The sequence below is a fragment of the Marmota monax genome, unplaced genomic scaffold (assembly GCF_021218885.2).
Source record: "Marmota monax isolate L192 unplaced genomic scaffold, Marmota_monax_Labrador192_F-V1.1 WCK01_AAM20220418_F8-fsc00218, whole genome shotgun sequence".
NCBI classification, from domain to species: Eukaryota; Metazoa; Chordata; class Mammalia; order Rodentia; family Sciuridae; genus Marmota; species Marmota monax.
In genome coordinates this window covers 2,049,208-2,074,974 of record NW_026694764.1, presented here as the reverse complement: position 1 = coordinate 2,074,974, position 25,767 = coordinate 2,049,208, and the positions used below count along the sequence as shown (strand labels likewise).

The window sequence follows — 25,767 nt, the reverse complement described above, 5'->3', positions numbered from 1 at the left end:
AGGTGCTAAGACACACAGTGCCCCGGAGCTGTGTTGGGGAACGGAATTGTCCTGGAGCTATGAGTGGGGCGACTGGCCGTGGGTCCTTGCCCAGGCTGCGCAGGGGCGACCTGGCGGCAAAGATGCTGGGTCGCTGCGTGGGCCCTAGCAGGTTGGGACGGGAAGTTCGTCGGCCTTGGGGGAGGAGATGGGGTGCAGGGACGTCTCGAGGCTTTGGAGCGAGGCGCCGGGCGAGGTCCTCGGTGTGGGAGACGCGGTGTGTGAGTGTCGAAAGGCGGCAGCGACCATTGGGGAGGAGACAGTCTTCGGAGGTTGCCGGAGCGAGCGAGGCTTTGGGAACACCTGGGGCTGCAGGCTTTATTGAGGCTGCAAGGGACCGCAGGGTCGTGTGGGTGAACGGGACTTTGGGCGAGCCCGAGGTGGTGGGACCCACAGGGTCTGTGTGGGTGACTGGATCTGGGGAGGAGGCAAGTGATAAGAGTCCCCGAGGTTGTGAGAGAAAAGGTCGTCCAGGAGCTCTGGGACATGGGAGCATTCTGGAACTGTGGTTGAAGGTGCAGGCTATGAGAGCAGCTTCAGGATGTGGGGATGGAAGCAGAGTGGAGCTCTGTCCTGTGCCTTCAGGAGAGGGGCCAGTAGAAAGAGGTGTTCCTGGCCGGGCTTCCTGGGTAGAGACAAGCCGAGGTGGTGTCACAGGACCCTGGGTAAAGGGACAGGTGAGGGGAATTCCCCGGGCCTCAGAACTGCCCAGAACCATGGGGTTAAGGGCAGTCTGTGGGCAGGGACAGACTGGGAGTGTGCTGCCTCCCCTGAGCTTTTCTGGGGCTGTGGAGAAGATAGGCTCTGCATGTGCCCCAGGTCCTTGGCAAAGAGGACAGACTGGGGGTGTGCCTGGGACCATGAGGTTGCCTGAAGCTGTGGGAGTGCCCAGAGCTGTCAAGGTTGAGGTGGGTTGTGGGGAGCCTCCAGGTCTGTGGGGCAGAGGACAGCTAGTTCCTGGGGCTCTGGCACAAGATACAGCCTGTGGGGATACCCCAGGCTTATGGGGGAGGGTACAGACTGGGGGAGTCCCTAATGTCATGGTGGTGCCCAGAGCTGAGGAGGAGGAAACTACCCCTGTGTGTGCCCCAGGCATGTGGCAGAGGAGACAAGAGGTGGATGATATAAGCTCTGAGGGTATTCCTGCCTTATGGGGCACAGGACAGCCTGTAGGAGTACCTTGTGCCACTGAAGAAGAAACTAGATATGTGGGTGACCCAGGATTAAGAGAAAGGGGACAAGCTATGTGGGTAGAGACAGGTTCTGGCAGTGACCCAGGGATATTGGGAGCTGCACAGACTGCAGAGCTGTCTGGTTCCAGGGAGCAGGAGACAGGTTCTCAGGGTGCCAGGGATCTGTGGGGTATAGAACATCCTGTGGGAGTACCCAGGGCTTTGGGGAAGGAGACAGGCTGTGCAAGCATCCCAGCATTGTGGGAAATAGGGCAGCTTTCTAGGGTGTCCCAGGCTGTAGTGGTTCCAGGAACTTTGGAAGAAGAGAGCAGCTATGGTGGCGTTCCAGGCCTGTGGGAGAGGCAGCAGCCTCTGGGAACGCCTCTGACTGAGGCAGTGCCAGAGCTTAATGTCAGGGAGACACATACTGGGAATGTCCTGAACCTGTGGAAAAGGAGGAGCACAATGGAAGGGCAACAGGACCTGGTACCAGAAGCTTTAGGGACAGATCAAGAAACCAGCTCTGGAGCTGTATCGTGTCTGTGTGGGAGTAGGCAGGCAGTGGGGGTATCTGAGATAGTGGATGTGCCTCAGGCAGCTGGTGTGCCCAAGCACAGGTATGCCCCAGCAGGGGTACCCATAGCTCAGGAAGTGCCCGGGCCTGGAAAGGTACCTGCCAGAGTGCCTGCTGCAGTGTGGGCATCTGGCCCTGTGTGTCAGGAAGATAGTGCTAGAGATGTCATGAACCCATGGGAAACAGCTTGTACTGCTGGAATGCCTGTAGCTTCAGGGGGCCCCATGTCTCCTGAGGAGCTGTGGTCTGTGGGAGAGGATAATGGTTCTGGGGCTTTTCCGGGTTCTTGGGGAAGAAGACAGGCTGTTGAGATTCCCATGGCTCCTGAGGTACCTGGTTCTCTGGAGGTACAGACTGGTTCTGGGGGTTCTTCAGGCTTCTTGGGAAGGAGACAAACTGTAGGAATGCCTGTGATTATGGGAGTATCCCCAGCTAGTAGAGGGTCTTTGACTCCCAGGGCAACTAAGCCTATGCGAGAGGAAGCTGGAAGTGTCTCTGGCTTATGCAAGGAGAGACAGACAGTGAGAGGACCTGCAGATACCAAGGGTTCCACAAGGATGCCCACTTCTGCCAGGATGCCTGAGCCCATGGAGGGGAAGACTGGCTCTGGGTGCATCTCAGGCTTGTCAGGGGTCAGGCAGGCTGCAGGGATATATAGGGCTATGGGATTCCCTGAGCCCTTGGGAGAGGAGAGACACTCCGAGGGTCTCTTGGGCTTATCAGGGAGAGGACAGGCTGCTGGAGTGCCTGTGACTGCTAGAGTGTCCATGGCCATGGGAATTCCCACAACTTCTGGGCCCCCGATGGAGCCAGATAGTAGTTCTGGCAATGACTCCAACATATGGGGAAGGAGACGAGTCACTGAGGTGCCCACTGCTGCCAGTATTCCTGGATCTGTGGAGGAGGAGATGGGTTCTGAAGGTGTCTCGGGCCTGTGGCAAAGGAGAACCAGTGGAACAGTCCCTGAGGCTGTGAGGGTGCCTGTGCCTCTGGGAATGCTTGCAGCTATAGGAGTTCCCACAGCTGGGCGTGTGCCTGCTGCTGTGTGGGTGACTGGGTCCTCAGGGGAAGAAGCAGGTGTAGATGTCTCGGGCCTGACAGTAGTGAGGAGGCAGTCCACAGAGGGAGCGGGGCCCTTAGGGGAGGAGTCAGGAGGTACAGGTATCCTGGGACTGTCAGGGACATGCCAGGCTGTCGGGGTGTCTCACACTTGTGGGGGTCATGCCAGGTTATGGAGCTGTCCAAGGTCTGTGGGTGAAGAAACAGCCTGTGAGAATGCTCCTGGAGTGTCTAGGACAAGATTGGCTTTGGTGGTTCCCCCAGTTTCAAGGCAGGAGATGGGTCTCAGCCATTTCAGAGATCCCCCAGAGCATAGAGGGAGGAGACAGGTTGGAGAAGGGTCTGGAATCAGGGTGAGGGGGAATGATTTGAGAGACAGTTATGTGGGGGAGGACAGACTGTGGGGGGGATTCCAGTAGTATGTATAAGGGAACAAGTTGGGGCTCTATGGGAGGGAACAGATTGTGGGGAGGTTTGTCCTGGGTTATGGATGCAGGCACAGGCCATAGCAGTGCCAGAACAGGGGGAAAGATAACTTGATGGAGATGTCTCAGAATATGTAGGGTGACAAATTGGGAGGTTTCTTGGAACAATGCGGAATGGGCTGATTGCTAGGAGAGGAGTGTCCCAGGACTTTGTATAGGGGAACAATTTAGTGGGGGTGTCCCTGAACTTTATGTGTTTGTATGTGTGTGTATGTGTGATCACTCAAGGTATCCTGGAATTCTGGGACCACATAGTTTTTTCTTGGTGGAGAATGGACTGTCAGGCCTTTGGCATAAAGAAGCATCCAGGGGAAAAGTACTTATCATATAAAAGTTGTGAGTGCTCTGGCCCCAATTCTGCAGTGCATTCTGTGGCTTTAGTCCCTGACCCTTGGTGATGTGAAGACCGTTTCATTGCTTCAATCATGTACCCCTCCCATCTGCTTCTTGAATCATGCCTCTGTAGCCTTAGAAATAAGGAATCTTGGATAGCTGTCTTTATGTTTCTAGAGGTGTTATCTGTCTTTGGGCAAATGTAGTGTGTAAACCTTGAATTTATTCAACGGCTTAAGTAGGAATTTTTTTTTTCTCTAACCCTTAATTTTCCAATTGATTTACCATAAGAGTCTTTGAGAGAACTATTTCCTAGTATATTTAAAACTAGTCTGTTCTCAAAAAATCTACTCAAGAAATGTTGAGTTAAATTGTCTACTATGCTCAGAGAACTGTGTTGTGGGAAATAGAACAGACAGGGTTCCTTAACCTCAAGGAACCTTGTCTAGCTGGCAAGATGAGACATTTACCTGTGAAATAAGTAAATAACAGTATGAAACAACACTGTGTGACAGGCACCTGAGTGGCAGAGCTATTAAAGTATACAGAGGCCTTCAGGATAGGCAACAATAATGATAAGGACATAGATCCTTTCAGCTCACTAAATGCTTTAGTGTCTACGTCCTCATGAAGATTTAGAAGGGCCACTCAGCTAATTAATGGCAGATCCTGGTTTAAATTTTAGGAATTCTGATTCCCCCAGGTTTACCTAAGAGTCATTCAAAGTTATGTTTATTTGGATTATTTGGAAGAGTGAAGCACATTGCTTTCTGACTCATGGTTAGAATTAGTATAGAATATATACCCATAAAACCACCCTGCCTCAAAATGTTAGTTTATCTTAGCAGAGCTCTGTTTTGGGAATAATGTCTTACTGGAGACCATTAAGATTTGAAGTTTGGAATGAAAAGGGCTGAAGAGATTGTCATTAAAATAGTAAGTGTTCCCCTGTTCTTTTGAAAATGAGAATTTCAAAAGTGTGTTTGCTTTTATAAATGAAAGAAACTGTCTCTAAGCAATCATTTTTTGCATGATGTTGGTATGAGTTACTTTTAAAATATTGTTAAGTGAGCATGACATGTATGTTTATCTGTTTTATTGTTTGAATACTGTTGGTCTGAAATTAGCTCTGTTTCATTTTAGGAATGGTTTTTAGGGAAGACTTGCCTGATGACTAGGCCATTGCTATTGTTCTTCACTATCTAACATAATGGGACCAGGCCATCCAGCTCCTACCAGTGTTCATCTAATGTCCAGAACCCAACTAGATGGAACAAGTCACCTCAGGAAATTTCAGACCCAGGTAATTTTATTTATTTTGTTTTTCTTCAGATGTTTATTATATTTCAAAGATCAAGAAAGGGCAATGAATACTCTGAACCACCTTCTAGATTTAACAGTTGTTAACAATTTGTCCTGTTTTTCTACCTGTCTGTCTCCCTAAAATTTTTGTAGAATCATACAAAAGTAAGTTGCAGACATTATAAATGCCTTACTTTTAAATACTTGTGCATGCTTTCTCCTAAAAATAAACTCTTATATTTTCTCATAATACCATTGTCACACCAAATAAAATAGACAGAAAATAATACCCTAATATTTATCTAATAGCCAGTCATTGTTCACCTTTCTTCAGTCATTTATTCTTTGATCCATCCTTCTAGACATCCATCCATCAAACCCATTTTATTTTATTTATTTATTTTTTAATATTTATTCTTAAGTTTTAGGTGGACACAATATCTTTATTTTACATTTATGTAGTGCTGAGGATTGAACCCAGTGCCTCTTGCATGCTAGGCAAGCACTCTACCACTGAGCCACAATCCCGCCCCCCCCCCCATTTTATTTTTTGACACATTTGAAAGTTATGCAAATGTTGAGTACTCATAACTACTTGTACATGCATATTGTCCTCTAGAATTCACTCTTTGTTTGCCAGTTTTTTCTTTTGATATAAATTTTACATCAGAAATGTATGCATCTTATCACATTTCCTGAGTTTTGACAAACACATCCACGTTTGTAACTTTTGCTTCTGTGCAAATAGAGATTTCAGTTACCCTAGAAAACTCTCATATGTCCCATTTCCATTTCTGTTCTCCAGAGGATACCATTATTTTGATTTTTTTTCCTATTGTAGATTAGTTTTGCATGTTCTGGAACTTCATATAATTGTGAACACACAGTATGTACTCTTGTATAAGGTTTCTTTCACTAGGTGCGTTAGCTTTTTATTTCTGTGACCAAAATATCAGAAAACAATGATTTAGAGGAGGAAAAGTTAAAATTGGGCTCATGGTTTTAGAGGCTCAGTCCAAGATTGGCTGAACCCATTGTTCTAGGCCTGAAGTGATGGAGAACATCTGGCAAAAGGGCATAACAGAGGGAAGCTGTTCAGCTTGTGGCAGCCAGGAGGCAAAGAGAGAGACTGTGCGAGGTACCAAGGACATGATATAATCCCTGTGGGCATGCCCCCAGTGGCCTGTTCCTCTAGCCATACCCCATCTTTCTAGTTACCACCCAGTAGTCTTCTCAAATTATTAATCCCTTGATGAGGTTACAATTCTCATCATTTCCTAAATGCCCCATCTCTGAACCATTCTGCATTGAGATCATGCTGTCAAAACATGAGCTTTTCAGGGGTTATTTTCAGAATCCCAAACATAACAACTAGGTGTGAATTTTTTGAGATTCTTCTATGCTCTTGTATGTATCAGTATTTCATTTTTGTAACCTTCTTGCTGATTCCATAGTATAAGTGTACCAGAGCTTATTTATCCCTTCTCAATTGATGGATACCTGGGCTATTTCAGTTTGTGATTATATATAAAGCTGCTATGAGCATTCTTGTACAGATCTTTTTATGAATATATTTCTATTTCTCTTGGGTAAACAACCTAAAAGTGAAATTGCTGGGTCCTGGGGTAGGTATTTAGTTTTACAACTAATCATTGAATCTTTTTACAAATTGATAGTACCATTTTACCTTCCTACTGACAATGTATGAGAAATCTAGTTGCTATAAGTTTAGTTATTTCATGGCATGTAGTAATATCTTATTTTGGTTTACAAATACGTTTTAAAAACTTTTTTGACATAATTTCAGATTGACAGAAGAATTGCAGGAATAATACACAATTCCAGGATACTCTTCTTTCGGTTCTCCAAATATTAACATTTTACTACATATCCCTTCCCTCTTTCACTCTTTTCAAATACACATATTATTTTCTAAACTATTTAATTAAGAGTATGTTGTAGATATATTGCCTTTTTTTAAATCCCTAAGTACTTGTCTTTCCTATAAACGAGGAATGTTCTTATATAATCGTAATTACCCAAATCTCCAAATTACAATTCAAATGATACCATTTTGTAATTTACTGATCTTATTGAGATTTTTGTAAGCTGTCCTTGTGTTATAGTTAAAGCATCATCCTGGGGTTTCATAAATTGACTTCCAGACCACTCATGTGCCTTTATTGAAGCACATCTGTGGCGACTGACTGGGAACATAAAGTCTGTTCCTGTGGTCACCCCCTAACGTTGTAAGAGCACCCCTTTTAAGCCTGAAAACCACAAAAGGGATATTTGGGGGTCCAGCCAATGCAAGCAAGCCAAGTTACGGAAATGGGAGATTGCAGTCAGGCGGCGGGAAGCTTAACCAATCACAATTAGCCCAGTCACCCCAGTTACAGAAACACAGCCCCATTACTCTAGTTACAGAAACAATGCCACTTTAGGTAGTTCCGGGTTCTTAAGGGTTTCTATAGCAAAAAGGAAAAGGACAACTTGCCCCAGTCATGACCTTTCTATTTGGCATGGTTGTTTTATAAAATGGAGTTACTAAACAAAATGGAGTCACTTTGGCTTGACTATCACACTAGTAATGTTTAGAGCAGCAGAAAATCCAAGATGATGAATTGTATTCATTTGTTCTATCTCTTTAGTTTCCTTTAATCTGAATTATTTTTGAATCTTTATTTTTGTATTTCATGACTTTGACATTTTTGAAGACTACTGGCTAATTATTTGAGGATTTTCTCTCGATTTGGGTTTGTCTGATGTCTTCTCATAACTATCTTCTAGATTATGCACCTGGGGCAGGAAAATCACCAAAGTAAAGCTAAGTACTTATCAGTGTATGGTATCAGAAAGTACATGCTGTGTAGATTTAGACCATTGTTGGCAGTGTTGGCTTTATTAAAGTGATATCTGCCAAGTTTTTCCATTATAAAGCTACTCTTTTACGTTTTGTAACTAAGAGTGTCTGTCTACCTTTGAGATTATGTTAATATCTTTTTATTTCCCAGACATTTACTTACTAGTTTAAGCATTCATTGATGATTCTTTGTTGAGACAGTTTTTTTTTTATTACAGTAGTTGGCAATGGTGATTTCCAATGTTATCCTTTCCTCTACATTTATCAGTTGAATTGCTACTATAAAGAAGAGCTTTCCCTTCTCTTCCTATTTATTTATTTCAGTGTAGACTCTTAGTTACTTCATTGAGTTGATAATCTTTTACTGCCATTAATTTGATGTACAAATATTTAATTTGATATTGATGTGTCTTTCTATCTGCTGTCTGTCATGAGAACTCATGAGTTCACACAGATATCTTCTGATCCCAGTCTAGCACTGCATAGTTGTAACTCCCTTGTTTTACAAAATCTGGCCCTCTTTATCCACATATACTTATTTAATTGCTTAATTCTAGCGTGTATAAAAAGTGATTTCAGAATTGTAGTACATGCCTGAAGAAAAGAAGCCTACCAATTGAGTTTAATATTTATTTAGAGTGCTTTGGTCTTTAGCCTAAGGGTGTATAGTCCAAATGCTGTGTTCAAAAGTTAATTGGGTTACCTTTTTTCCACTCTCACTTTTTAGTGTAGTTTTTTATTTGAAATTCAATCTGGTTCATTGGTTTCTTTGAATATTCATTTTTAGGGCTTTCCTTCTATCCTTACAGATTTTGTGTGTTTCCTTTTTTCCTCCCTTCCTCCATTCATTTCTTCCTTTTTACCTATCTGTATTATAATGTGAAGTAGGAACATGGTTGCAAATATACCTGTATAAAAAGATATCTTCAGAAGTGTTATCCTCTGTGTATTTCTTTCCATTCAATTCCCATGCTCTCCTTGTAGATATCTAATTTTACCAGTCTCTAATTTTTCTTTCCTGTATTTCTTTGCACACAAATAATCAGATGTATATATATTTCTCATGTTGCCTTCTTTTTTACATATATCTGCAATGTATATAGATATTCTTTTTTTTTTTTTTTTAAGAGAGAGAGAGAAAGAAGAATGAGAATTTCAATATTTATTTTTCAGTTTTTGACGGATACAACATCTTTGTTTGTATGTGGTGCTGAGGATCGAAGCCGGGCAGCACGCATGCCAGGCGAGCGCGCTACCGCTTGAGCCACATCCCCAGCCCCAGATATTCTTTTTGTACTTTGTTGCTTTCTCTAAATGATATATCCAAAAAATTTCTCCGCATCAGTTCATAGAGATCGTTCTCATTTTTTTACATCCTCATAGTAACTCCATTGTATGGCTATTCCAGGGTTTATTCAGTTACTTTCTTACATTGGCATTTAGATTGGTTCAAATAATTTGCATTTACAAACAATACAGCAATGAGCAAGTCTGTGCATAGGTATTTTGGGGGTTGTTTTTGCAGGGTAAGTTCCTAGAAGTGAGACTGCTGGTTGGTGAATGAATACTGCCAAATTCCCGCCTTACAGGGTGTTCCAGTTTGTCGACAGTCAGCACTCTATGATGGGTTCTGTTCCAGCAACCTCACCAAAGCATCTAATATTATGCTTTTTAATTTTTGTTTATCTTTTGGGAGATAAACTGGATTTTAGTGTACTTTTAATTTGTATTTTTATGAGGTTTAAATGTTCATCTAGTTAAGGGCTGTATTTATATCTTTTTTGGCTGTTGTTCAGTAAATTGTTGTTTTTTCCATTTTCTATTGAGTTTTGATCATTTCGTCTCTCTCTCTTTTTGCAGTGCTAGGGGTTGAACCCAGGGGTGCTTTGTCACTGAGCTATATCTCCAGTCCTTTAATATTTTTTATTTTGAGACAGAGTCTCTCTAAGTTGTTCAGACTGATCTTGAACTTGTGATTCTCCTACCTCAACCTCCCTAATATACACCACTGTACCAGGTGCGTCACCTTGATTTTTTAAAGATTTATTTATATAGAGGGAGTCCTTTGTATTAGCAAATATTTTTCTTTTAGCTTTTCAGTGCCTTTGGCTTTATGATTTTTAAAAAATATTTATATTTTAGTTTTTTAGGTGGACAAAATATCTTTATTTATGTGGTGCTGAGGATTGAACCCAGTGCCTTGTGCATACTAGGCGAATGCTCTACCACTGAGCCACAACCCCAGCCCTTGACTTTATAATTTTTTTTTTTTTAAACAGGCAGAAGTTTCAAATAATCTTTTTGTTGTTTTAATGTAGTCAAATTTATTGTTCTTTTTTTCTGTTGAATATAGATTTTGAGTCATAGTTAAAAAGACTTTCCATATACCTATATTAGAAAGGAATTCACCTGTGGTTTTTTTGTTTGTTTGTTTTTTCGCTAATACTTATATCAAATTCCTAAGATATTTTGGTATTTTTACTTTTAGAGGAAAAGCTTTCCCCAAGTAAGGCCGTAGGTCTCAACAGTTGTTCATGTTGGGAACAGTGTTGCATGCCTGTAATCCCAGCAGCTCTGGAGGCTGAGGCAGGAGGATCTTGAATTCAAAACCAGCCTCAGCAACTTAGCGAGGTGTTAAGTAACTCAGCAAGACCCTGTCTCTAAATAAAATGTGAAAAAGAGCTGGGGATGTGGCTCAGTGGTTAATTGCTCCTGGGTTCAATAACTGGTACCAAAAAAAGAAATAAGAAATTAAAAGAAAAAAAAAAAAAAAAAACCTGCGTTCTCCCCCTACCTTCACCCTGTATGTGTCACTTCTAATAAAATTGTGTTCATAAGTATAGTACTTAAAAAATATATTGTTCATCAATCTATGCTCCTTTCAGATGGTTCTTTTTTGGTTATCTAGTGAGGTTTTTCACTTTTTCCCAAAAAATACTTTCTGAAGTTTTATCACAGTGGGTTATTTTAAACTGACTGTTCACACATATGGTTATATAAACACAACTCCAAGATAAAAGGCATTCCAAGACAGAAGTCAATTGGATTCAGAAGCATAGATTCTCCTACTTTCCTATTGTGTTTGACAGGTCCTGTGGGGAGCTGCTCTGAATGACCATTTCCAGTCCTGAAGCTCGAGGCTCTGACCAATCACTACATTTTGTGGTGATTTGCGGTGTGGTCCCAGCTCTGATAGCAAGGCGGGTCTTCAAGTGTAGGCGTCACCTCGGGGGGTTGAGCTACACTCACTATTCCTTTGTGATCCTACCCCTTGCCCTATTTGAATGGCTTCTTCCCCATAAAATGGCTTCTTCCCAATAAAAGGGTTCAGCATTGCTCCTCTCTCTCTCTTTCCACAGACCCCTAAGGTCAGAGGAGCTGTCACAGGACCCAAAGAAAAAGGCATTTCTCTGTCTCTGTGATTATTTCATTCAGCCCAGTTCACCTGGAGTGAACCTGAGTGTTTAGTTTTGGAACATGACAAGGTCCATTTAAATAACTTTCAAAATTTAAAGCAATAAAATTATTTATTTCCTTTGATCTAGTAAACTTAGATCAAATCATTTATCCTAAGAAAATAATTTAAAAGAAGAAAAAACTAAATATATGGAGATGTTAATTGTTAATGTTTCTACTAGTGGAAAAATGGGAACAATCTAAGTTTAATAGTGACATTATAGTTAGGCCAAGTAAGAAAAGTCCATTGTTTGGCTTTTTGAAAATGTAATGAGAGAAAATTTAAAACTATAGGAATATGAAAACATACATAACAAAACTTGTATTGTGATGAAAACTGACAAAAACTTCAGTCTCTATTAGACTTGGTAAGTGGACTTTTTAAAGCAAGATTTACTTAGGTGCAGGGTGAAGGATGTGTATAACCACAGGGTGAAAGATCTTCAGGAAGGCCTGCAGAAACACCATCACATTACGTACCCAGGGTAGTATGTCTGGGGTAGTTTTTAGGAAGGTTGTAGTGGATTATATTGGTCACTTGCTGGACCTTGACATTTTGAAACAGGACAAATAATCCTTAGCTGGGAGTTGAGGAATTTACTGGTTACTGCTGCAAGCTCTCTGGAGAGATTTTAGAGGAGGATCTCGGTATGATGTTAGTAAGTGGAAAGATAAAACCATGGGACTGAATGATGTAGGATAGAACCACAGCCATGTGTTGAACTAAAGGTGTATGAGAGCAGCTGATTGGGTAAGTACAATGGAAAAATGTCTTTTCACACAAATAATCTTGTGGGTGAAATATTAGAAGCTTGATTATATACATATATCAACTAAGCAATATGTTATTTTTCTAACATGTGCTTAATTTTGTTTACTTTTTAAAGAACCAGCTGCAGTTTAATAGAAATGTTCCTCCACATTCAAGCAACTTGGCAGTCCAATATTCTTGCCCACATGCAATTAGAATTGAAAAACTGAAGCACTCGTACAATGAAACATATTGTGGTAAAGATTCAGATTTTAGAGTTGGTCCTGACCTGAGCAGTTCTGTTTCATTTTCCGTCATATCAGAAGAGAGACTTAGCTATGCTGTCCACCTAGCCAAAAGAGATGTGAAGCGAAGACAATTTGAAGAACACGTAAAAGAACATCATCTCAAAAGTCAACCCCAAAGCTCTCAGAAATGTGGACATACTAAGTATAAAATATCTGATCACAAGGTGGAGAGGAAGGATGCAAAGGATCAAGAAGTCTGTCGGTGCAGCCACCAGCCATCCAAAGTAGGGATTTCCAGCTCAGGTGCCAAGGTGTATGTGTACACATCTCATCCAGGACATTCAGATCTTACCCTGCTAAATTCACCACCCACCCGAGATCCAGGCCTTCAACTACAGTCCAGGATAGCTGACCACAAAAACGTATGTGAACAGAAAAGCCTGTTCGAAGTTCAGCGACTTCAGAAAGAATTGAGCAATTGTATCCATAGAATTGAAGAGGTAACTAAAAAAGGTGAGAAAAAATAGATCCTTCTCTTTGATAAAATCCCATGAGTATGGGATAGTTAAGATGCATTCATCTGGGCTCCCTATGCCCTCTACCAAGTTCTACCACCTCCTGTCTTTTGGTTGGTTCCCTAGAGCATAAGCCTTCATAAGTTTGACTGGTGTCTTCTTTCTCTGAAGAGTTTACCCTGCCTATTCCTTCACTATAAACACTATAACTCAGGCCTCAGCCAAAAGCTAGAGTTTCTGCTGTCTAGTTCTGAGGTCTTTAGGCACCAAAGTACAAATTATCCTATAATATTTTTCTTCTGGCAAAATTTTAAAAATTTTATGCTTATTGTAGATAAAACCAGTTCCTGCTTGGGTGATGTTATGATGAGTACACACCAGTGAAAAGGGAAGTCATAGATACCTGTACAAAATATCTCACCACAGGGTGGAAAAGAAGGAATATAGTGATCATATACTTATTTTTTGCAATTGTCTGGCAATCTCAGTATCCTTGCATTTCCCTAGGGAGTAGAGGATTAGTTTCCTATGGAAAATTTTGGGTTACTATTGTTATCAAAGTAGAGACTCAAGCCTAACTTTTAGACCACAAGGAGAAAGGAGTTGAGTATTGAAAGGAACATTGTGCTAGGATGGTACATAGTCTAGAATTATATTTTGCATTTTAAATTTAACTGCTGTATGCATATGTGTACATATGCATACTATATAAAGAATTTAAGATATTTTAGAAAATAGTTGTTGATTTAAATAAGATAAAACTCCATACCTGAGGATATTGTGGCATAAGAAAAATAAGGAAAGGAAAAAGATTTACTAGGAGAGAGTTAAAAAGTTATTTCTGAGTTTAGTAGGAGCCAGCTACAGAGTGTACTGCAATCAGTTATAGAATTTACAGCTTAAAACAGAAAAAACAATTATGTAAAATTGTGTAACAACTTCCACATTTTGTGGCCAAAAAGAAGCTTCATCTGTGGAGTATGTTGTGTAATATCATGAGGAATTCAAAATTCCAACAGAAACCCTCTAGCTGTGTCTTGTTATAATATTTCCCTAGTTTTAGTCTGTGGCATGACCATATACCTTAGGCAGAAGTCATGCAAGGTAACAAAGCCGTGAGGCCCTCTGTTTTAGTGATCTGGCCTAATACAGGGGGACCTGTAGAATGGAGTTTTTCAACATTGTGGGGAAAAACTGGATTAATTTATCTTATTTAAAATTTCAGTCTATCATGAACCAATACTTTGTAAACTATAATAAAAATGTCACAACTATGGTAATTGCTTTAAAGACTTGTAAATGCATATTTTCAACTGCTGCACTTACCTTGTTGTGGACTAATAATAGTTTGCAATGGCTCCTAGTTGCAGACCACTCTTTCAGTAGGCCTGAAGTGCCCATTTGTGCTTCCCAAATGCTGCTCTGTAGACTGGTTGCATCGCCAGCCCTCATCTGCAAGGTGAGCAGTTAAAAACCCTACCTTAGGGCTGGGGATATGGCTCAGTTGGTAGAGTCCTTGCCTTGCATGCATAGGCCCTGCGTTTAATCCCCAGCACCATAAAAACAAAAACAAAAACAAACAAAAAAAAAAACCCTGCCTTAACCAGTTACTATTTATATTCTTATTATATGAATATAGTTCTTTCTCCCCACTGTGCAACATAAAAAAGAGAAATAATTTGGCTTATAGGCTCCTAAGAAACTCTGTCTATAAGTATAACTCCGGACTTCCAAAGTTTTACATTCTTCCAAGTAGCCTTACTCTTTTCCTTGTTTGATTTTCTTTTTTCTTTCTTTCTTTTTTTTTTTTTTTGGTACTAGGGATTGAACTCAGGGGTACTTGATCACTGAGCCACATCCCCAACCCTTTTTTATATTTTATTTAGAGACAGGGTCTCACTGAGTTGCTTAGTGCCTTGCTTTTGCTGAGGCTGGCTTTGAACTCCTGATCCTCCTACCTCAGCCTCCCTACCTACTGGGATTACAGGCATGTGCCATCATGCCTGGCCTCCTTGTTTGACTTTTTAATGAGTAAATAATTAAAAAATTGAATTAATAAAATACACTTAGGCTTTTATCTGACTGTGTATTGGACTTTTATAAAAAAATATTTTTTTGTATATTTGAAAACCACAGACTGGAAAGAATGGAGAGACTGTATCTCCCTCAGGCAGTCTTCTAGAAACAGTTTCTTTGAACCAGTCTTTTAAAACTATGGTGCACCGGGCACAGTGGTGCACGCCTGTAATCCCAGCGGCTCAGGAGGCTGAGACAGGAGGATCTCGAGTTCAAAGCCAGCCTCAGCAAAAAGCGAGGCACTAAACAACTCAATGAGACTCTCTCTAAATAAAATATAAAAAATAAGGCTGAGGATGTGGTTCAGTGGTTGAGTTCAATCCTTGGTACCCCCCTAAAAAAATAAAATAAATAAAACTATGGAGCACCAAAATGTATAAGTGTATGTGTGCTTCCTGGCAAATATATGAAGACTTTAGATATTTACATGATTTTAGCACTTGCTATGTGTTAGTGAAAGGATTTCTCACTTGGAATCAAGATAAGAACATGTAAAAATAATCTTGCTAAACATAAAAATGTCCAATAAAGAGTTTTTTGGGAAAAAAATAGCATAACAGATTTTGCCTCAATATAAAAATTTTATAAATAGTAAGAATTGCTTCACCGTGGGCTCTCTGGGGAATTGGCTCAGGGAATTCCGGCATGGATGGGGAGCTTGCCACTGTCTTCGTGTTCCCTCTACCTCTGAGACAGTATACAGATCCATGCACTCATTCCTGCTTGTTTCTTTCCTTTCCATACTGGGGATTGAACCCAGGGCCTCACTCATGCTACTCAAATGCTCTTTTTTTTTTGAGAGAGAGAGAATTTTTTAATATTTATTTTTTAGTTTTTGGCAGACACAACATCTTTGTTTGTATGTGGTGCTGAGGATCGAACCTGGGCCGCACGCATGCCAGGCGAGCGCGCTACCGCCACTTCCCCAGCCCTCAAATGCTCTTATCACTGAGCTCCATCCCCATCCCTTTTTATTTTTTTATTTTGTTTAAGAGGGTCTTACTAAATTGCTAAGGCTGGCTTTGAATTTTCGATCATCCTGCCTTAGTCTCCCAAGCAGCTGGGATTTCAGGCATGTGCCACAGCAACTGGCTCATTCTTAGTTTCTCAACTGATAAAAGATAAATTTTTTATTATGATAGCCTTATTTTTTTTTTAAATCAAATTAGAGAGTTTCAACCTTTGTACCTCTTTAAATAATTTTAAGTTTCTCTGTGTGGTTTATAATCCTCTTTGGGGGAAAATATTTCCAGATAGACTAGAAGAAGCTTTGGATCCAGATGAAGAGCGACGAATCCGTGTCAGGAGACAGGAGCAAGCTGTTCGTTGTGCCCGGATGCTCTACGTCCTTCAGCAGCAGGTATAAAAAGCCCAGGGAGAAGCAGGACTAGCAGCCTGGATGGCTTTCTTATAGAATTTCCATTTTCCTTTTGTCTCAGAAAGTTTAATATCAAAGTACCCTACATTTATTGTAACAGATTTGTGAGGCTTAATTTTCTGACCACATAAACAAGTAATTCTTATCCTTTTTGTTATCTGTGTGTGTGTATGTATGTGGGTGTATTATGTGTGTATGGTCAAGCTCCTTAAACAGTGGCTCTTGACTTTTTGAGGTCATATAGTCTCTTGAGAATCTATTAAAAACCATTTCTTTCCTCTGGGGGAAAAATGCTTATACATTACACAGCACATATTTTTGTATATGAGATCAGGTAGATCAATTATCTTATAGACCTTCGTCCCCAGGTATGAACCCTCCTCTTAAAGGAAAGGGACCATCTTTGGTTTGCCATTTGTCTCAGATTTATAATATATTTAAAATATAGTAGGTAACAAATAATTTGATTCTTCTTTATTAAACGATAAATAATCAAGGCCTTGTTAAATATTTTTCAGGACACATTTAGTGGTTGATATCTGGTATCTATATTCTTTACATTATGATGGATTTTTAAAAATATGTGTTTTATTTATTATGTTTATTTATAAATGTATGTTTTATTTATTAATAAATAAAATATGTATGACTCATTTCTGGTCACTGGAATCACAAGTTGATCTTATTACTTGAACCAACAACTGTACTTTTTCATTTAAAAGCTTGAGTTAGAGTTTGTTCTGTATTATTTTATAATGCTGCCACAGAGAATGTCCTAACACACGAATCTTACCATCTCTGACCCTTGCTTAAAAGACTTCAGTGGCAACTGGTGAGGTGGCACATGCCTATAATCCCAGCAGCTCAGTAGGCTGAAACAGGAGGATTGTGAATTCAAAGTCAGCCTCAGCAGAAAGCAAGGCACTAAGCAACTCAGTGAGACCCTGTCCCTAAATAAAATACAAAATAAGGCTGGGATGTCGTTCAGTGGTTGAGTGCCCCTAAGTTCAATCCCTGGTATCACCCCAACTCCGCCCAAAAAAAGACTTCAGTAGCTCTCTGTAACTTAGAGTATGAAAGCTAAATTCTTTAGCAGGACACTTAAGACTTCCTGACCTAGCCTTCCTACCTTTCCAGAATCATCTCCACATTCGCTCCTTATATTGGGGACCAAAGGCTGTAAGGTGAACACTGTGCTATATTCACCATCTTGAGTTGAAATCAGTACTGATTTTTGGTTACACAGATGAAGAGTTTTTCTCATTTTCAAGTAACTTGAGTTAAAAATGGTTGTATTTGTCTTTTTATTATTATTATTATTATTATTATTAAAAATACATCAATGGAAAGGTTTGAACTTTTCATTTTTTCTCCTTTACCAAACAGGTAAAAGAAATCCAGGAAGAATTAGATAAATTGAGTCCACATAAAATTAAACACACCAAGAAGGTATGATTAAATTATGCTTAATACTTTGTTTTTCCTCAGTGTTGCAGGTGAAATCCAGGGTCTTATGCATGCTGGGCAAGCGCTCTACTACCAAACTCTACCCTCTATCCCAGTACTTATTTATCAAGTACATTTTCCATTGTTTTGTTAGTATTGTGTGGGTTCTCTGCACTAATATTACTGTCAGTGCTAATAGAAATCTGTGAGGAAGTGAGCACCTTAAATATTCTGAATATGGGGTTATTGTTCAAGGAACAGCTTCTGAAAATATATTCCTGTTGTAGTTGCTACTAGCATAAAGAAATAATAGAAAGGGAAAGACTTAATTCATTACTAGAAACTTTAAGCTTTATAATTCCTTTTACTATGAAAAAGTTTTACAAGAAAAGAGTAGACTACAAATATTCTTAAGGCTTGTGTTAATGTTAGGAAGTTCTAAATATTGAAATAACTTCTCACATGTTGTTTATTGCCAGTCATGGGCAATGTCTAGGCTGGCTGCTGCCCATCGAGGAGCCATTCGGGCCTTACAGATGTTTGTTACTCAGTTTACCGACAGAGGGGAGCACCCAGTTTCTGCTCAGTGTAAGGAACTGGGCAGCCTTATTCGCCAGCTTTCACTGTGTTCTGCCAAGCTAGATGCAGATCCTTCTGTTCCTGATGTGGTTATAGATATCCTGCAACAAATTGAGGTAGGAAATTATCTCCCATTTTTCTTAAAAGTCTGTTGGTTCCAAGCAGGGAAGTAATGCTTATGGTCACATAGTTTCATTAGGTGAGAATACAAGACAAAACTGCCACCTGGTAAATTAAAGCTTTGCAGAGCCCTTTATTTTTATAGTCTAGTCTATATTATTATATTTCACTTATTTGAGAATTGGTAACTTGAGTACGAAACTTGTAATGACTTTAAGCAGGGTCCATCAATTCAATAGAATGTTCCATTATCAAGTCATGCCATTTAATAAAGAATTTATTAGCATAGAAAAGGAAAACAGTGAAGTATTCTTAGATTATTGCTTAGATTAGGATATCATCGTTCAAATGGATTATAGAAAGGGAGGAACGCTTCAAGCAGAGCCTCAAATCTTGGGATATGACTAGACACTCAGAATCACAAATGGCATGTACAGTCATGAATGTACAAGGTTCTTAGTTCTCATTAGTAACAAAGGCAATAATAACAGTATGCCCATTAATTTTTTAGTTCCTTGACATTTGCAAAGTGTTATCACATAATTATGCCATTTCATCCTTGTTGTGACACTGTGGTGTATAGTTGATTTTATTACTGTTTTATCATTTAAAATATTTTTAAAAGCAGAGATGACACAATTATTTCTCTTGAGAGTAGCAAATGAAATTCCTGTCTTCTGACTTCCATGTCAGTGTTAGTTCCACTGTGCCATACATTTTAAAAATAAAAGGATAGTCTTTATGTTACTGTGGCATAGTAAACTGTTAGCTGTAGAGGAAAGGTGGTATCATAGGGAGAATTGGGGGTAAGTGACATGCAGGTTCTCCTATTACCTAGCTATTGGTGGTGTTGAAGGCCCTTTCTGCCTTTACAGTCCCATTGTTTAGCAAATATATTTGTGATTTGCTTTGGTTACATTCATATAGATAGAACTCCCCATTGGGAATGTTATTGTCAAATGCAAACCTCAAAACCTTGGCAGCAAATCAAATTGTGTGATGTTTGTTACACTAACCCATAAGAAAAGTTTATCAACCAAAATGATTTTATTTAGAGGACTTATCTTCAAAATCCTAGAAAGTATCTCAAGAGATTATCTAGTTCTCTCAAATTTTGAGCAAGAGTGTCTTTAATGTTATGTTTCTTAAACGTAAAGTTTTTCTTCCTTACTTTGGAAAATATTCAGTAATGCAAGAAATTAATCTCTCTTGATGTTCTATGCCATTTTATAGCTTTCTATCTTCTTATTCCTTTATTATGATCTGAACTCAACCTCCCAGGCTGTGTCTAGTTGTCCTGATCGTGTACTGCTCAGATGGAGACCCAGACCTCACTGCCCAGTAATAGTGGATATACATTTATTAGAAGATGTGCCTTTTTAGGAAAGGGGGACACAGACAGATCTCCTGCCATTACTGTAGTAGACTAAGGCCACTGAATCTACTACATTTTTTTTTTTTATTTTCAAGAAGTATATTTTAAATATAGTATGTTTGCCCTTTTAAACCCCTACTTGAGTTTATGAAGTTTCTGTCAAGATTAAAATGTTTTTAAAATATATAAGATACTTTTCTGGAGATTGTAGTTAATTTTTGAAATGATGATCTTTAAATTTAGGATTTGGATACCTTTAAAAATAGCCTTTAAAAAATAGCCTTATTCATTTTCTTTTTGCTATTGGTTTTAGTGAGTTAAATATGTAAAAGAACTAATTAATTATGTGTCTTAAATAATGAAAATTTCAAATTAAGTTGAAGTGCATTTCATTAACCATTAAGAGATAGCCATTTATTTATTTATTTATTTTTTAATTTTTTATTGTTGGTTGTTCAAAACATTACATATTTCTTGATATATCATATTTCACACTTTGATTCAAGTGGGTTATGAACTCCCATTTTTACCCCATATACAGATTGCAGAATCACATCAGTTACACATCCATTGATTTACATATTGCCATACTAGTGTCTGTTGTGTTCTGCTGCCTTTCCTATCCTCTACTATCCCCCCTCCCCTCCCCTCCCCTCTTCTCTCTCTACCCGCTCTACTGGCCATTTAATTACCCAGTTTTTTTGGAGTCCTTATTTTTCAGTTTTGTGGCTAGAAGTCATACTTATTTTAAGATAAACTAAGAGAATAATTGACTGTTTCATGACAGGCTTTGGAATCTCTCCTGGAGAAGAAACTATCTCCAAAAAAGGTGAAGAAATGTTTCAGTGAAAATCGGAAATATCCTATTAGTAACCAGAGGACATTAGGGAAATGGCCAGATACATTGCCAAAGGGTGAAAGGAGACCCTTTGTATCAAAAGAGACATTGCCACAGGATACAATTCGACCTTCAGTGGCAAAGAAGCTTCTTTCTGGTATGTGTCTTAAAGTATTTGTTGTGAGATGTTTTATTGTTCAAGTTGTCTGGGCCAAAATAATTAGTGCACTGAGGGGGAAACTCAGGATTTATAACCTAGCCTACAACAGTAGCAACAACTAGGATCAGCAAATGTCATCCAAGATTCTGAAGACTGGAGTACTCTGGTGAGGAAAGTAAGAAGGGAAAATTCTCTTTTTCTACATAATAGTGTTGTTTATTATACTTAATGGTAGATATATGCATGTATATAGATATACATAAATGAATTTGATATATGTATATGCATTTAAACAGATTCTGTCAACTTACCTTAAGAGTAGGCATACAGTTATGTTTTTACTAGCAGTGACATCAGTATATATTTTCCCATATCCTCATCCAGTAATTTATATAATAAAATGTAATTTTTTTTCCAGTTTGTGTAAAATCAAATCTTACCGCTTTATATTTCATTTCTGTCAAGGATTACTTCTTTCACATATTCCTTAGTTTACCTGTAGTTTACCTGTTGGTTATATTTTTTGTCTGTCTTCTGTTGAGTTGCAAGTCTTTTGCTTATGCATGTATAGAGGTTCTTAATATATTCCGAATCCTAATCTCTTTTAAAATATTTTCTCCTACTCTAGTCACTATTTTTGAAATTTGATTATGATTTTTTTTTCTGAAAAAATACAGAAAATTTTAATTTTGTGGGCAAATCCATCTTTTTTTTTTTTTTACATATTTAATATTTGATTAAACAATTCTCTTGTCTTTGTATTTCTTTTTCAAAATTTTGCTACCAGTCATTGCTCATCTTCCTCAGGAACTTAGGGCTTCATGCATGCTAGGCAAGCACTTAACCCTTGGGCTACATTCCCAGCCCCTTCCTAGGAATTTATAATGAGCTTGTCAAGTTTATGAAAAATGCTTTTGGAGCCCAGTGGCTTGGGAGGGATCTCGAGTTCAAAGCCAGCCTCAGCAAAAGTGAGGCGCTAAGCAACTCAATGAGACCCTGTCTCTAAATAAAATACAAAATAGACCTGGGGGTGTAGCTCAGTGGTTGAGTGCCCCTGAGTTCAATCCCTGGTACCCTCCCCACCAAAAAAAAATGATGTTGGGATTTTGTTTGTTATTACATTAAGTTTATATTAGAGGAGAAATGATATCTTTATAATATTAAGTCTTCCTATCTATTCATGCCCTTTTTCTGTCCTGTCAGAAAGAGAATTTTGTAATTTTGGGTATATGTGTTTTATAAATTCTTTGCTAGGTTTTTTTTTTTTTTTGCTAGATTTATTTTTAGTTTTCATATTTAAGTTTTATTTCTATTATAAATGAGATCTTTTTCTATTACATTATGAAATTGGTTATTGTTACTTAAAGGAAAGCTGTTGGATTTATATATTATTTTTATATATGATACTAGCCTGAAAACTTATTCTGATAGTGGAGTTTGTTGTGTCTGAGGTACACAATTGAAAGGGGGCATTGATATATTACAATCGTAACATTTTAAATTTTAAATTCCAATGCCTAAACAACATTTTAAAATTCATATTGACACATAAAGTAATGATTTATCTTACAATGGATGTTTTAGATTTGATGAGATATTTTTTTTAAATAGTTAATACTTTTGTTATTTTCCAAATAGGTGAAATTACTTATAAATATTGGACAAATCCAGTAAACTGGTTTTTCTTTATTCTTTTCTTTGCAGTGTTGGGGATCAAACCCAGGGCCTCACATATGTAGCAACCACAGAGCTACATCCCCAATACAGTTTTTCTTTTTTAACTGAAGTAGAACATAACAGATAGAAATGTGCACAAAAAATAAACTTACAGCTCAGCTAATATCAGAAAACAAAAATATTTGTGTAATTATTATCCAAGTTAAGGACAGGACCCTACTGTGCCTAAGAAATTTCACTGTACCCTGTTTCCAGTCTCTCTTCCTCCTCCCCCAAATTATTATTATTATGATTTTAATGCTTTATTTTGGTTCTGCCTGATTTGGAACTTTATAAAAATGGAATTTCGCAATAGATACTCTTTTGGGATAGACTTCTTTTGTGTTATATTTTGTGAGATTCATCTACTCTGTATAGCTAATTTGTTTATGTTATGTTCTTTGCTCTGTTATATTGATTGTATCACTCTGTCATACTTTATCTGTTGTTTTAATTATTGGGTTGTTCCCAGTCTTAGATGATTATAAAGAAAACAACTATGATTGTTTTTACATGTGTGTCTTGGTACCTGTGCACACATATTTCTGTCGGGTATGCTTCTAAGAGTATAATTGTTAGGTAGGTCATAGGTAAATGTTAGTTCTATTGTAATATAGTTTTATTTCCAAAGTAGTTTTATCAGTTGATATTCCCACCAACAATATACTAGAACAGTGGCTACTCATCCTTGCTCACACTTTTCATTACTAATTTTTAAAATTATGGCTTACTCAGCTGGCATATTAGTCGTATCAGGCATTTTAGTTTTAATTTAAATTTCTGAATAACTAATAGTATGAGCACATTTTCATGTATTTTTAGGCCATTTAGAAGCCTTTTAGGAAGTACCAGTTCAGGTCCCTGGCCATATATCCCTCCCTTCTTCTCTTTTTATATCTCTTAACTCTCTACTGTCTTCCTTCCTTTCTCTCTCTCTCTCTCTTTTTTTTTTTTGGTGGTGCTGAGGATTGAACCCAGGGGCCCCACATATGCTAGGAAAGTGCTCTACCACTGAGGTACACCCCTAGCTTCTCTCTCTTTTTCCATTCATTTGTTAGGAGTGTTCTGTATATGTACTGGATCTTAGTCATATGTGTTTTTAGATATCTTAGAAGTAAGATGTGACTTGCTTTTAAATATCTCAAATGTTCATCTTTTAATGAACAGAATTCTTAGTATCACTGTAGTTCAATGAATCATTCTCTTCCCATATACTTTTTTGAGGGGTATTCTAAGAAGTTTTTCCCTAATGTTAAAGTTAAGACATTTTTTAATGTTATTTCCTATTAAAGTTTCATTTTCTTCCCAATGAAGATCCAGATAACTTAGCCCTCTTTGTTTAAAAGATTGTTTTTTTCTCCCAAGTCGCATGCATTGAAATCAAGTGTTCATATATGTGTGGGTCAGTTTCTGGGCCCATTCTTTTCCTTTGATCTGAATGTGGGTCTTTTTATCAGTGCTAAACTACTTTAATTGAATTATTTTAAGTCTTCATATCCAATGGAACAACTTTTCACACTTGTTTTTCCCCTAGAGTATCTTGACTAATCTTGATCCTTGGCATTTCCATAGAAATTTTAGAATCAGAATTTGTTGATTCCACCAAACATCTTTCCGACTCCAAAAAGCCAAAAGACATCTATTGGAATTTTGATGGGAAATTATCATTTTTATAGTATTGAATTTCCCAATCTGCAAGCAGGGTATATCCCTCCATTTATTTAAGTTGTATTTATTTTTTTCTTCTTTTGGTATTGGGGATTGAACCTAGGGGTGCTTTACCACTAAGCTACATTTTTATTTTATTTTATTTTTTTAAATTTTGAGACAGGGTCTCACTAAGTTGCTGAGGCTGGCCTCCAATTTGCAATAGCTGCCTCAGCCTCCAGGTAGTTGGTGTTTCAGGCATATGCCAGGTAGTTGGTGTTTCAGGCATATGCCACCACACCCGGCTGTTTAGGTTGTCTTTAATCCCAGTAATTTGGGTGTGCATATGTGTGTGTATGGGTTTGTTTGTCTTTCATTACTTTTATTCTGCGGTATTGATACTTTTAATACTCTTACACATGATATCTGTTTTATGTTTTATAATTTGATTTCTCATATGTATTGCTGATTTTGTGTGTGTGTGTGTGTATATAATTTTTGTGTATTGACCTTGTATCCAGCAAACTTACTAAAAGCTTATTTCTGGCCATTTATCTGTAGAATTATTTTAATTTTGTCTTAAATATAATCATATCATCTGTGAATAATCACTAGTTTATTTCCTTCTTTTCAATCTTTATTCTTTTTCTTTAATCTTTCTGTTTTGGTTTGCTTGACCTGTGGGTGACTGATTAAAAGGAGAGGTTCAAGATTCTTGTGATACTTGAGACTTGTTTGATTTCTTGTTGCATTTCTGTTAATTTTTTCTTGATGTGTTTTGAAATGTTGTTCTTACACTTATAATCCCAGTGACTCGGTAGACTGAGGCAGGAGGATTGCAAATTCAAGGCCAACCTCAGCAATGTGGTGAGGCCTTGTCTAAAAAATAAAAAAGGGCTGGGGGTATAGCTCAGTGGTAAAATGCCCTTGGGTTAAGTGGCGAAAAAAAAAATTCCTGACTTAAATCTTTTTTTCATGGATTTTATATGTTGTTATTATTAAATATTCTCTTTATCTCCTTAGGATCATGTTCACTTTGGATTCTGTTTTGTCTGATGTTAATATTGCTTCACCTACTTAACTTGTTTGGCATTTGCCTGGAATAATTTTCTATTCCCTTAAACTGAGTCTTTCTTTGCTGTTTTAAGAATGCCTTTTATACACAGTTTATTGTTGGTTTTGTGATCCCTGTTGTAGAGCTCTATACTTACCCTGCTTACATTTGCTGAGATTAATGACATGTTTGAACTTTGCTTTACCTTATTTTATGTGTTTCATTTGCCAAGGTATTTTTTCTTTGTTGTAATTGACTATATTTATCATGTTTTTTTTGTTGTTGTTGTTTCGTCTTTCTTTTCTAGTGATGTGAAATTTACTTATCAATTTGTATTCGGTTGATTGATTGAATGATTCATTGATTTGTAGTTCTAGATGGACAACATGCCTTTATTTATTTTTATGCGGTGCTAAGGATCAAACCCAGTGCCTCACCATGCTAGACAAGCACTTTGCCACTGAGATACAATCCCAATCCCTTCTGTTGATTTATTTGTACATCTGTTGCTATTTTGTGGAACCTTAATAGCTTAGCTCTCTACCTCTTACATGAGTGGAACTGTAAGAAACGAGCAAAGA

General features: G+C 38.3%; 2 protein-coding genes across 7 annotated transcripts in view; both read left to right on the top strand.

Annotated features, from left to right (window-relative positions):
- The window catches only part of Kiaa0753 (KIAA0753 ortholog), a 74,092-nt gene that overhangs the window by 8,615 nt on the left and 39,710 nt on the right, over positions 1 to 25,767 (top strand). For 4 of the 6 annotated variants that reach the window (XR_006847373.2, XM_058572814.1, XM_046424964.2 and 1 more), the window contains exons 2-7: positions 4,806 to 4,965; positions 12,171 to 12,795; positions 16,127 to 16,233; positions 17,638 to 17,700; positions 18,177 to 18,392; positions 20,559 to 20,766. Coding sequence is in view for 5 of the 6 variants with exons in the window: in XM_058572814.1 (XP_058428797.1) it covers positions 4,873 to 4,965; positions 12,171 to 12,795; positions 16,127 to 16,233; positions 17,638 to 17,700; positions 18,177 to 18,392; positions 20,559 to 20,766 (1,312 nt within the window). In the remaining variant the exon portion in view is untranslated. Of the gene's footprint in view, positions 1 to 23; positions 152 to 4,392; positions 4,599 to 4,805; positions 4,966 to 12,170; positions 12,796 to 16,126; positions 16,234 to 17,637; positions 17,701 to 18,176; positions 18,393 to 20,558; positions 20,767 to 25,767 lie in introns of those variants that run through there. The other 2 variants (XM_046424966.2, XM_046424965.2) reach the window with 2 other exon arrangements.
- LOC124079441 (collagen alpha-2(I) chain) lies at positions 60 to 4,192 on the top strand. The gene has a single exon (XM_046424973.2). It carries the CDS (start codon positions 60 to 62, stop codon positions 3,261 to 3,263), a length of 3,204 nt encoding a protein of 1,067 aa, XP_046280929.1. The 3' UTR covers positions 3,264 to 4,192.

Coding starts and splice junctions, on each gene's coding strand:
- LOC124079441 (XM_046424973.2), top strand. CDS start 60: ATGAGTGGGGCGACTGGCCGTGGGTCCTTGCCCAGGCTGCGCAGGGGC.